Source organism: Hyperoodon ampullatus, assembly GCF_949752795.1.
Source record: "Hyperoodon ampullatus genome assembly, chromosome: 4".
Lineage (NCBI taxonomy): Eukaryota > Metazoa > Chordata > Mammalia > Artiodactyla > Ziphiidae > Hyperoodon > Hyperoodon ampullatus.
In genome coordinates this window covers 67846337-67860176 of record NC_136917.1, presented here as the reverse complement: position 1 = coordinate 67860176, position 13840 = coordinate 67846337, and the positions used below count along the sequence as shown (strand labels likewise).

General features: G+C 37.3%; 1 protein-coding gene across 1 annotated transcript in view; it reads left to right on the top strand.

Moving 5' to 3' along the window:
• ADAMTS19 (ADAM metallopeptidase with thrombospondin type 1 motif 19) overlaps nucleotides 1–13840 on the top strand; it is a gene marked incomplete at both ends in the record, with an annotated part of 288810 nt that overhangs the window by 248167 nt on the left and 26803 nt on the right. The window contains 2 exons of the mRNA XM_079701794.1: nucleotides 5395–5599; nucleotides 8295–8447. Of these exons, the coding sequence (XP_079557920.1) occupies nucleotides 5395–5599; nucleotides 8295–8447 (358 nt within the window). The remainder of the gene's footprint in view (nucleotides 1–5394; nucleotides 5600–8294; nucleotides 8448–13840) is intronic.

Genomic DNA, 13840 nt, shown 5'->3' with positions numbered 1-13840 from the left:
GCCTAGCCGCTCCACGGCATGTGGAATCTTCCCGGACCGGAGCACGAACCCGTGTCCCCTGCATCGGCAGGCGGACTGTCAACCACTGCGCCACCAGGGAAGCCCTCTTTCTCTTTTTTTAATCTCTTTTAATAGACATTAAAATGCTAATTTATCTTATGTTAAATAATTTATTAAAATGTTTCAAAACACCTTTTCTTTTATATATCATATAGCTTTCCCATTTGGATAAAAGAGCAGGAGCTTTTTCTGATATATCAGGAATCTTGAATGACCTGGATTTGAGGACTAGGATTTGAGAGCATATTTGTCACTTCCTAACCTGGTCTGTGAAGAATCAGAATGTACAGTACACACCATTTATTGTTCACACACTGACCTCAGCTATCTTGGGGGAAAATGCCTTGATAATGACTTGGTAAAATGAATAGTTTTAAAAGGTTGATACATTTCTGAGTGAGAAATTTTTGAAGCTGGAGACTTAAAGTCTTTTTGTTAGCAATTATTATCTTCTTTCCCTTGGAAAAGGAGGCAGTGTATTTTGAACCACCAAGAAGTAATGTCAGGGCTTCCCTGGTGGTGCAGTGGTTGAGAGTCCGCCTGCCAATGCAGGGGACACGGGTTCGTGCCCCAGTCGGGAAAGATCCCACATGCCGCAGAGCGGCTGGGCCCGTGAGCCATGGTTGCTGAGCCTGCGTGTCCGGAGCCTGTGCTCCACAACGGGAGAGGCCACAACAGTGAGAGGCCCGCGTACGGCAACAAAAAAAAAAAAGAAAGAAAAGAAGCAATGTCAGTGAGGTTAACCAAAATACTGGAAAGGAAGAAATGGACATGGGCAATCCTGAGGGGTCATCACAGGAAATCTTTCCAAGATTTACTGGCATAGCACAACTTTTGTTCCTCTTGCTTCTTCTTTTTTCCCCACCATGGTAAAAAACATTCTAATTACCATTTACATTTTTGGAAAAAGTCACCAAATGGCCTGATGTAACCCTATGTACCAAATATAAAATATATTAATGCACTAGTAAATAGCATTGTAAGAAGGAGGCTTGAAGATGAGGAAATGAGATAATTCCCAATTAGATGAATTCTAAAATATAAAATGTTTTCTCTCACTACAATATGTTTCATATTTTTGTTCTTATTTTTCAGCAGCTTTCCAAGGAATGAAAAAACTGAACATTTTAACGTTATACTAAGGATTTCTAAAATTTATTTTATTTAAAAAATTAGGATTTCATGAAATTGCAAATACTTCTCTTTTCAGTAGTGTCTTCCATAGTTCCATGGTTGGTTCCCTAGTTGAGGGGAAAGGCATATAGATGGGTTTAAATTGTGCTTATAGCCTAGGTATCCTTGTGCAGAAAGATAAAGCAGAAACTGAAATAAATTTGGAAAATAAATATTCACTTTAGGAAAAATCTACTAGGGGTCCCCAAAGCAAAATGGTAGGTCTGCATCATACTAGATAGATGAGCAGACAGGAACTTCATTAGAGGCAGTACTGCAGTGCAAATGTTATCGTGTTAACAGCAATCTGGTTGCAGGTGATGGGCATAACACATTAGTGATTACTTCCTCCAGATAAGTAGGGAGTTCTCCGTGGCAGGCTTCTTTTTTTTTTTTTTTTTCTTAACGTCCTTATTGCAGTATAATTGCTTTACAATGGTGTGTTAGTTTCTGCTTTATAACAAAGTGAATCAGTTATACATATACATATGTTCCCATATCTCTTCCCTCTTGCATCTCCCTCCCTCCCACCCTCCCTATCCCACCACTCTAGGTGGTCACAAAACACCAAGCTGATCTCCCTGTGCTATGCGGCTGCTTCCCTTTAGCTATCTATTTTACGTTTGATAGTGTATATATGTCCCTGCCACACTCTCACTTTGTCACAGCTTACCCATCCCCCTCCCCATATCCTCAAGTCCATTCTCTAGCAGGTCTGTGTCTTTATTCCCGTCTTACCCCTAAGTTCTTCATAACATTTTTTTTTCTTAGATTCCATATATATGTGTTAGCATACGGTATTTGTCTTTCTCTTTCTGACTTACTTCAATCTGTATGACAGACTCTAGGTCCATCCACCTCACTACAAATAACTCAATTTCGCTTCTTTTTATGGCTGAGTAATATTCCATTATATATATATGCCACATCTTCTTTATCCATTCATCCGATGATGGACACTTAGGTTGCTTCCATCGCCTGGCTATTGTAAATAGAGCTGCGATTAACATTTTGGTACATGACTCTTTTTGAATTATGGTTTTCTCAGGGTATATGTCCAATAGTGGGATTGCTGGGTCATATGGTAGTTCTATTTGTAGTTTTTTAAGGAACCTCCGTACTCGTCTCCATAGTGGCTGTACCAATTCACATTCCCACCAACAGTGCAAGAGTGTTCCCTTTTCTCCACACCCTCTCCAACATTTATTGTTTCTAGATTTTTTGATGATGGCCATTCTGATTGGTGTGAGATGATATCTTATTGTAGTTTGATTGGCATTTCTCTAATGATTAATGATGTTGAGCATTCTTTCATGTGTTTGTTGGCAATCTGTATATCTTCTTTGGAGAAATATCTATTTAGGTCTGCCCATTTTTGGATTGGGTTGTTTGTTTTTTTGTTATTGAGCTGCATGAGCTGCTTGTAAATTTTGGAGATTAATCCTTTGTCACTTGCTTCATTTGCAAATATTTTCGCCCATTCTGAGGGTTGTCTTTTGGTCTTGTTTATGATTTCCTTGGCTGTGCAAAAGCTTTGAAGTTTCATTAGGTCCCATTTGTTTATTTTTGTTTTTATTTCTATTTCTCTAAGAGGTGGGTCAAAAAGGATCTTGCTGTGATTTATGTCATAGAGTGTTCTGCCTGTTTTCCTCTAAGAGTTTGATAGTTTCTGGCCTTACATTTAAGTCTTTAATCCATTTTGAGCTTATTTTTATAGATGGTGTTAGGGAGTGTTCTAATCTCATACTTTTACATGTACCTGTCCAGTTTTCCCAGCACCACTTATTGAAGAGTCTGTCCTTTCTACACTGTACATTCCTGCCTCGTTTATCAAAGATAAGGTGACCATATGTGCGTGGGTTTATCTCTGGTCTTTCTATCCTGTTCCATTGATCTATATTTCTGTTTTTGTGCCAGTACCATACTGTCTACCATACTGTAGCTACCATACTGTAGCTTTGTAGTATAGTCTGAAGTCAGGGAGCCTGATTCCTCCAGCTCCATTTTTCGTTCTCAAGATTGCTTAGGCTATTCTGGGTCTTTTGTGTTTCCATACAAATTTGTTCTAGTTCTGTGAAAAATGCCAGTGGTACTTTGATAGGGATTGCATTGAATCTGTAGATTGCTTTGGGTAGTTGAGTCATTTTCACAATGTTGATTCTTCCAATCCAAGAACATGGTCTATCTCTCCATCTATTTGTATCATCTTTAATTTCTTTCATCTGTGTCTTATAGTTTTCTGCATACAGGTCTTTTGTTTCCTTAGGTAGGTTTATTCCTAGATATTTTATTCTTTTTGTTGCAATGGTAAATGGGAGTGTTTTCTTGATTTCACTTTCAGATTTTTCATCATTAGTGTATAGGAATGCCAGAGATTTCTGTGCATTAATTTTGTATCCTGCTACTTTACCAAATTCATTGATTAGCTCTAGTAGTTTTCTGTTAGCATCATTAGGATTCTCTATGTATAGTACCATGTCATCTGCAAACAGTGACAGCTTTACTTCTCCTTTTCCAATTTGGATTACTTTTATTTGTTTTTCTTCTCTGATGGCTGTGGCTAAAACTCCCAAAACTATGTTGAATAAGAGTGGTGAGAGTGGGCAACCTTGTCTTGTTCCTGATCTTAGTGGAAATGGTTTCAGTTTTTCACCATTGAGGACGATGTTGGCTGTGGGTTTGTCATATATGGCCTTTATTATGTTGAGGAAAATTCCCTCTATGCCTACTTTCTGCAGGGTTTTTAATCATAAATGGGTGTTGAATTTTGTCAAAAGCTTTCTCTGCATCTATTGAGATGATCATATGGTTTTTCTCCTTCAATTTGTTAATATGCTGTATCACGTTGATTGATTTGCGTATATTGAAGAATCCTTGCATTCCTGGGATAAACCCTACTTGATCATGGTGTATCATCCTTTTAATGTGCTGTTGGATTCTGTTTGCTAGTATTTTTTTGAGAATTTTTGCATCTATGTTCATCAGTGATATTGGCCCGTCGTTTTCTATCTTTGTGACATCTTTGTCTGGTTTTGGTGTCAGGGTGATGGTGGCCTCGTAGAATGAGTTTGGGAGTGTTCCTCCCTCTGCTATATTTTGGAGGAGTTTGAGAAGGATAGGTGTTAGCTCTTCTCTAAATGTTTGATAGAATTCTCCTGTGAAGCCATCTGGTCCTGGGCTTTTGTTTGTTGGAAGATTTTTAATCACAGTTTCAATTTCAGTGCTTGTGATTCGTCTATTCATATTTTCTATTTCTTCCTGATTCAGTCTTGGCAGGTTGTGCATTTCTACAAATTTGTCCATTTCTTCCAGGTTGTCCATTTTATTGGCATAGAGTTGCTTGTAGTAATCTCATGATCTTTTGTATTTCTGCAGTGTCAGTTGTTACTTCTCCTTTTTCATTTCTAATTCTGTTGGTTTGAGTTGTCTCCCTTTTTTTCTTGATGAGTCTGGCTAATGGTTTATCAAATTTGTTTATCTTCTCAAAGAACCAGCTTTTAGTTTTATTGATATTTGCTATCGTTACCTTTATTTCTTTTTCATTTATTTCTGATCTGATCTTTATTATTTCTTTCCTTCTGGTAACTTCGGGGTTTTTTTGTTCTTCTTTCTCTAATTGCTTTAGGTGCAAGGTTAGGTTGCAAATACTTGCACATGTCTCTTTGTGAGGTAGTCTGCAGCCTGATTTCAATTTCTGACTCCACAACCTGTGGCCTTTGGTAAGTTACTACACCTCTCCTTCCCTTGGTTTCCCTTTCTGTAAAAGGCCACGATAGTTGTAGTATCTAATACGTAGGGTTATTGTGAAGATTCAAAATGCAAAGAATAGGACCAACTCATGTATATTAGCAATTTTATACTTGTTAGATACCTCAGTATGGCAATATGACGTGACGGGCAGCAGCATGCAAAGCGTGCAGCATGACAGCGACGGAGTCTAATACATCCTTTGAGATTCTAATAAGAGCAAGGCCCTGAGATGAGAAGTGTGGAGAAGCAATAGGAAGCCTGGGTGTCTTAGGGAAAACTCAAATATTAGTTAAAAAAAAAAAAAAAGGTATAAATCTATTGTGTAAACATTCTGCTAATTCTAGCCGTGTCAAAATATGTAGCAAGGAGATATCTTTTAACTTTTCTCAGTGACTCTTGCTTTACTTTTAGATGGATGATGACAGAATGGACCCCATGTTCACGAACTTGTGGTAAAGGGATGCAGAGCAGACAAGTGGCCTGTACCCAGCAGCTGAGCAATGGAACCCTGATGAGAGCCCAGGAGAGGGACTGCGCTGGGCCCAAGCCGGCCTCCACCCAGCGCTGCGAGGGCCAGGACTGCATGACCGTGTGGGAGGCGGGCGTGTGGTCCGAGGTGCAGTACCCACCCTGATGCTTCTCCATTTCCCTCTGATTTTCTTACTCTTAGCCTATATAAGGTCATGTTTTATCATGTTCAGAGTCTCTCTGCATGGCAGTTTTAGCACCATTTATTAGTTTTTCTGGTAATAAAAGGAAAACATCCATTATAAATAATTTTGAAAGTAGGAAAAAAAAGATTTATTCTTTGTTCTGTGACTATTGTAACGTAATCAAGAGCATATATTATATACATTTTAGAATCCAGCTTTTTTATTTCTTTACCGTGAGTATACTCTTTAGTGGACACATATGAAAATACACATTTGGAGAGAGTGGCATGGACTTATATACACTACCAAATGTAAAATAGATAGCTAGTGGGAAGCAGCCACATAGCACAGGGAGTTCAGCTCTGTGCTTTGTGACCATCTAGACAGGTGGGATAGGGAGGGTGGGAGGGAGATGCAAGAGGGAGGAGATATGGGGATATATGTATATGTATAGGTGATTCACTTTGTTATACAGAAGAAACTAACACACCATTGTATAGCAATTATACTCCAATAAAGATGTTAAAAAAAAAAAGAAAATACACATTTGACTCATATTCCTGAGCATTAGAAGAGAAAGGAGAAGAAAGGACATTAACATTTAACAGTCATTTCCTGTGAGCAGGGATTCTGTTCTTACTTCATATTTAGTATCTTGTTGATATTTAATCAGCAATGCAAAAAAGTTAAGTTTCACCCTTGTGAAATACTACAGCTCAGAGAAATTAAATAGTTTACCCAAAGTCCTGCTTAGTGTTGGAGCTAGTTTTGAACCCAATGCTGCCAGGCTCACTGCACCATACACCCACTAGCTTGTAGTATGTAGCATGCAGCTTTGTTCCATGCCAAACTATATGCTTATTTTCTGTTATCATGATACATATCTTCTTATGATAACACCAGTCATTACTTATATTTACTGGCTGCTCTGGAGCATTTTAGGTGAGCATGTGGGTGCATGCACACACACACACACACATACACACCCTCACAGTTGTATACGCCTATGTATACACAAAGACACATGTGCACACACACCCAGAGCAAAATATGCTTAATTTCAGCATATTAGCTAAGATGTAAAAATGACAAATAGGAAATGCTAGGCTGCAATAAATAGCCATTCTTTTGAAAATTGAGGATAAAGTAGCTTAGATAATAAGGTTTGGGAATATTCTTCAATTCACCCAATCCCCCCCCCCCAAAAAAGCACGCTAGCAAATAGTGTGACTTTCTCTTGTCTTACTTTTCTAAGCTATATCTCACTGTGGCATAGATTCTTCCTCATTTGTAATGAGTACTTTTGAGAATGAATGGATTGTCCAATTTTACATGAAAATGGATAAGTACAATCTGGAGAAAAGACTCATGTGAACATCAGAGAAACAGAAATACCCTTCCTTCAGCCTAACTAGCATTTCTGCAAACTCTTCAGGAGGAAATAGGTCAGAAATATCCTACCATACAGATTTTTGGCACCAGGTAGGAGAAGTAATAGGTCAATGCAATGTACCAATTTTTTAAATGTCTCTTTTGTCTTGATTTAATATAAAAAATGAGTTTATGGATCAAGGTTAGTTTTGATTGCAAAAAATAAAAATGTAAATCTTAAAATGCCAAATCACACATGTAGTCCACCTTAAAGCTCAGGATATTCAAATGCAAACCATAAATTATGAGACAATGACGCATTTGTGCAAATTTTATTGTTTTAAGACTTCAGGAGTTCTATGCTTAAGTTTTCAGGAAGACAACTACTGGAATCTGCATGTTTATTCCTCTACTACATTCTTGCTAAGTGTATACCTTCAGCTCTTTCTTTGGACCTTTTTTAGACACAGATATAAATTAGGTTGTCAAGTTTTGCTATATCTCTCATCCCCCCCTCCCTCTCCCTTCTCCCACCCAATACCATTTTGGTTCCTGTGTCCATATAATCAGTGATACATAACTTTGTAAAACTGGGAAGCTTTATACCTATTCCATAATGGGGAGCATAAACGTAAACGATATGGTCAGTTACATCTTACATGCTTCATACCTGTTATGTCACACTGTCAGTCAAGCATCAATTATTCATGAAATGAACTAAACTTATTTTGAACTGAATTATATTTTCAATCCATATAGCCATTGAGAATGATTATTTCTAGGGGTGTATAATTGTGTAAAGAAACTTTTGATTTTGCTATGTTTTCTCTGTTTTAGCTTTAAGAAAAGTTTTGAGAAATGATATTCTCTTAGAAATTGTCATTTTTCACAAACACTTAAGGCTAAAACAAATTAAATCTTAGCAAAAATAAAATGAATTTCCTTATATAATTATATGCAAAAAATTGATGTCAGTTAGGTTTAGCGTTTTACATTTTGATAGTTGTTTATTATTTGTCTTTCATAAACAATCCCTGTGTTACAGGACTGTCTGTAGTAATGGTCCTGTGTTCCTGAAACCCATTCACCCTTAGCACTGTGCCGAAGCTCCACCTGGCCTCTGATGCTGGGCTGTAGCCTGGTGTTCTCTTTCTCCTTTATTCTGGCCTTTATGTGGGAGATAGGCTTGTGAGAGATGATGAGAACCAATTCCTAATGTAATTTGATCATCAGTCTGTATCTCTTAATCACCAGCTTTATCCACACTTCTCTGCTGTTATCTTCCAGTGTTCAGTGAAGTGTGGCAAAGGTGTACGTCATCGGACTGTGAGGTGTACTAACCCCAGAAAGAAATGCGTCCTCTCCACCAGACCCAGGGAGGCTGAGGACTGTGAGGATTACTCCAAATGCTATGTGTGGCGAATGGGTGACTGGTCTAAGGTGAGAATCATTCTGTACATTCTCAGTATTGAGTTTCACTAATGTCAGCATTGTCCTGGGTACAATAGCCACACAGTTTGAAGTTTAGGAGGCATAGAGAATAGAGATCATGGAGGTAGAGTATTAAATACCCAGGTTCAAAGCCTGCCTGTCTGTCTTTGGTCATAATCTCAATGAAACTGTTTTAAGGAATAAGTAAGATAAAATGTGTAAAATACTGGAAGAAAAATGGTGGCTGCCAGAGCATGGATGGGAGAGTGGTAGCTATTCATAAATAACCCTAAAGGACATTCTGGAAGAAATGTTTTCATTGTACAGTACACTGTGGTTAGCCAGCCTCCTCGTTATTGCCCAACGAGAAATTCATGACATTTAAAATCTATTTTCTTATGATTATTCATGCCTTTCCTCTCCAACAAAGTTTGTGTATTAACATCGTATCTGAGTTCTCAGTGCACTATACTCTTTCCACAACTTCGAACATTTAAAGTTTACGTTGGAATTCTAAAGGATGCATTTGTCAACAATGTAAATCAATCCCTGATTACAGAATTAGGAAATACTCAGCCCAATCCATGCAGCTTTTAGGTGGTGAACCATATAGGGAAATCTCACACTTCAGAGTAAACAACTTTTAGACAGAAGAGAATTCCAAACTAACCATAAATAATTTCTTTCATGTTCAGGGTTTATGTTTCCCAATTCTACAAGAGGAAAATAGAGTACTGTAGTGTGATAGAGAAGGGCATGGCTTGGAAGTTAAGAAACATGGGGGATGGTTAGGACTCCCTCATTAGATACCTCTGTGTCTTTGTTTCCATAAGAGTGAAATAAGGAGAACAGACAACACCATTGTTTTCAAGCTATTTTTATATTGTTACTTCATTTAACACTGAAGGTTTAAACTAGGTTGAGGAAATGAAAGTACTCCTTGGAAGGGTGTGAGGAGGATCATCTGTTGCTCCCTATCAGTTGTAGATACTCTGCATTTGTTCATCTTGGCTAATGAAATTCTAGATGTTTTCCTTAAATGAAATAATTCTGCTCTAAGAAAAGTTAAAACTACTAGAATAGATATGCAATATTTTTCCAACTTTATTAATTATTAGAAATATTCTAAGTGATAAATGTTGTTAACTCCTAGTTAACTATAAGAAACAAAATTTGTCATTGCAAAAAACAGAAGATCCAGGTTTTATTGTAATTTATGACCCAGAACTCTAAGCTGTCCAACATTGCTGCATATGGAAATAAGGCTAGCAAATCCTATTTGCATGACAAATACTATTATAATTGATTAATAAATGTGCCTATTTTGTGGCCTCTCATCAAATGTTAAGGAAAATCAAAATTAACTGGGGAGATCATAGAAAACATTGATTTTGGTTTTCTGTGCTAAGCCTAAAAAATTTTTTTCAATTTTACCACAAATTACATGTATGTAATTTTTAAATAGGTTGTATTGAATTACTTTGAATTGGTTTTGTTATGTTACTATCAATACATTGCTACGTAGCTAGAACAGCCTTTGTGAGTAAGGAAAGTAATGGATAGCTCTAATAAATATTCTTTTTTACTTCATAACTTTTTATTAAAATTTTTTTTAATTTATTTTTTTATACAGCAGGTTCTTATTAGTTATCTGTTTTATAAACATTAGTGTATATATGTCAATCCCAATCTCCCAATTCATCCCAACACCACCAACCCTCCCAACCCACTTTCCCCCCTTGGTGCCATATGTTTGTTCTCTACATCTGTGTCTCTATTTCTGCCTTGCAAGCTGGTTCATCTGTACCATTTTTCTAGATTCCACATACATGCGTTAATATATGATATTTGTTTTTCTCTTTCTGACTTATTTCAGTCTGTATGACAGTCTCTAGGTCCATCCATGTCTCTACAAAAGATCCAATATTGTTCCTTTTTATGGCTGAGTAATATTGCATTGTATATATGTACTACATCTTTATCCATTCAGCTGTCGATGGGCATTAGGTTGCTTCCATGACCTGACTATTATAAATAGTGCTGCAGTGAACACTGGGGTGCATGTGTCTTTTTGAATTATGGTTTTCTCTGGGTATATGCCCAGTAGTGGGATTGCTGGGTCATATAGTAATTACATTTTTAGTCTTTTAAGGAACCACCGTACTGTTCTACATAGTGGCTGTATCAGTGTACATTACCACCAACAGTGTAAGAGGGTTCCCTTTTCGCCACACTCTCTCCAGCATTTGTTGCTTGTAGATTTTCTGATAATGCCCATTCTAACTGGTGTAAGGTGATACCTCATTGTAGTTTTTATTTGCATATTTCTAATAATTACTGAAGTTGAGCAGCTTTTCGTATGCCTCTTGGCCATCTGTATGTCTTCTTTGGAGAAATGTCTATTTAGGTCTTCTGCCCATTTTGTGATTGGGTTGTATGGTTTGGTTTTTTTTTTGGTTTGTTTCTTTTTATTTTATTTTAATTACTATTTTTTTTACATCTTTATTGCAGTATACTTGCTTTACAATGGTGTGTTAGTTTCTGCTTTATAACAAAGTGAATCAGTTATACATATACATATGTTCCCATATCTCTTCCCTCTTGCATCTCCCTCCCTCCCACCCTCCCTATCCCACCCCTCTAGGTGGTCACAAAGAACCGAGTTGATCTCCCTGTGCTATGCAGCTGCTTCCCAGTAGCTATCTGTTTTAGGTTTGGTAGTGAATATATGTCCATGCCACTCTCTCACTTTGTCACAGCTTACCCTTCCCCCTCCCCATATCCTCAAGTCCATTCTCTAGTAGGTCTGTGACTTTATTCCTGTCTTACCCCTAGGTTCCTCATGACATTTTTTTTTCTTAGATTCCATATATATGTGTTAGCATACGGTATTTGTCTTTCTCTTTCTGACTTACTTCAATCTGTATGACAGACTCTAGGTCCATCCACCTCACTACAAATAACTCAATTTCGTTTCTTTTTATGGCTGAGTAATATTCCATTGTATATATGTGCCACATCTTCTTTATCCATTCATCCGATGATGGACACTTAGGTTGCTTCCATCTATTGGCTATTGTAAATAGAGCTGCGATGAACATTTTGGTACATGACTCTTTCTGAATTATGGTTTTCTCAGGGTATGTGCCCAGTAGTGGGATTGCTGGGTCATATGGTAGTTCTATTTGTAGTTTTTTTAAGGAACCTCCATACTGTTCTCCATAGTGGCTGTACCAATTCACATTCCCACCAACAGTGCAAGAGTGTTCCCTTTTCTCCACACCCTCTCCAGCATTTATTGTTTCTAGATTTTTAGATGACGGACATTCTGACCGGTGTAAGACGATATCTCATTGTAGTTTTGGTTTACATTTCTCTAATGATTAATGATGTTGAGCATTCTTTCATGTTATTGTTGGCACTCTGTATATCTTCTTTGGAGAAATGTCTACTTAGGTCTTCTGCCCATTTTTGGATTAGGTTGTTTGTTTTTTTGTTATTGAGCTGCATGAGCTGCTTGTAAATTTTGCAGATTAATCCTTGGTCAGTTGCTTCATTTGCAAATATTTTGTCCCATTCTGAGGGTTGTCTTTTGGTCTTCTTTATGATTTCTTTTGCTGTGCAAAATCTTTGAAGTTTCATTAGGTCCCATTTGTTTATTTTTGGTTTTATTTCCATTTCTCTAGGAGGTGAGTCCAAAAGGATCTTGCTGTGATTTATGTCATAGAGTGTTCTGCCTATGTTTTCCTCTAAGAGTTTGCTAATTTCTGGCCTTACACTTACATCTTTAATCCATGTTGAGCTTATTTTTGTGTATGGTGTTAGGGAGTGTTCTAATCTCATACTTTTACATGTAGCTGTCCAGTTTTCCCAGCACCACTTATTGAAGAGGCTGTCCTTTCTCTGCTGTATATTCTTACCTCCTTTATCAAAAATAAGGTAACCATATGTGTGAGGGATTATCTCTGGGCTTTCTATCCTGTTCCATTAATCTATATTTCTATTTTTGTGCCAGTACCATACTGTCTTGATTACGGTAGCTTTGTAGTACAGTCTGAACTCAAGCAGCCTGATTCTTCCAGCTCTGTTTTTCGTTCTCAAGATTGCTTTGCTATTCGGAGTCTTTTGTGTTCCCATACAAATTGTGAAATTTTTTGTTCTAGTTCTGTGAAAAATGCCAGTGGTAGTTTGATAGAGATTGCATTGAATCTGTAGATTACTTTGGGTAGTAGAGTCATGTTCACAATATTGATTCTTCCAATCCAAGAACATGGTATATCTCTCCATCTATTTGTATCATCTTTAATTTCTTTCATCAGTGTCTTATAATTTTCTGCATACAGGTCTTCTGTCTTCTTAGGTAGGTTTATTCCTAGATATTTTATTCTTTTTGTTGCAATGGTAAATGGGAGTGTTTTCTTGATTTCACTTTCAGATTTTTCATCATTAGTGTATAGGAATGCCAGAGATTTCTGTGCATTAATTTTGTATCCTGCTACTTTACCAAATTCATTGATTAGATCTAGTAGTTTTCTGGTAGCATCTTTAATTCTCTATGTATAGTACCATGTCATCTGCAGTGACAGCTTACTTCTCCTTTTCCAATTTGGATTACTTTTATTTGTTTTTCTTCTCTGATGGCTGTGGCTAAAACTTCCAAAACTATGTTGAATAAGAGTGGTGAGAGTGGGAAACCTTGTCTTTTTCCTGATCTTAGTGGAAATGCTTTCAGTTTTTCACCTTTGAGGACGATGTTGGCTGTGGGTTTGTCATATATGGCCTTTATTATGTTGAGGAAAGTTCCCTCTATGCCTACTTTCTGCAGGGTTTTTATCATAAATGGGTGTTGAATTTTGTCGAAGGCTTTCTCTGCATCTATTGAGATGACCATATGGTTTTTCTCCTTCAGTTTTTTAATATGGTGTATCACATTGATTGATTTGCATATATTTAAGAATCCTTGCATTCCTGGGATAAACCCTACTTGATCACGGTGTGTGTTCCTTTTAATGTGCTGTTGGATTCTGTTTGCTAGTATTTTGTTGAGGATTTTTGCATCTATGTTCATCAGTGATATTGGCCTGTAGTTTTCTTTCTTTGTGACATCCTTGTCTGGTTTAGCTATCGGTGATGTTGGCCTGGTAGAATGAGTTTGGGAGTGTTCCTCCCTCTGCTATATTTTGGAAGAGTTTGAGAAGGATAGGTGTTAGCTCTTCTCTAAATGTTTGGTAGAATTTGCCTGTGAAGCCATCTGGTCCTGGGCTTTTGTTTGTTGGAAGATTTTTTATCACAGTTTCAATTTAAGTGCTTGTCATTGGTGTGTTCATATTTTCTGTTTCTTCCTGATTCAGTCTTGGCAGGTTGTGCATTTCTAAGAATTTGTCCATTTCTTCCAGGTTGTC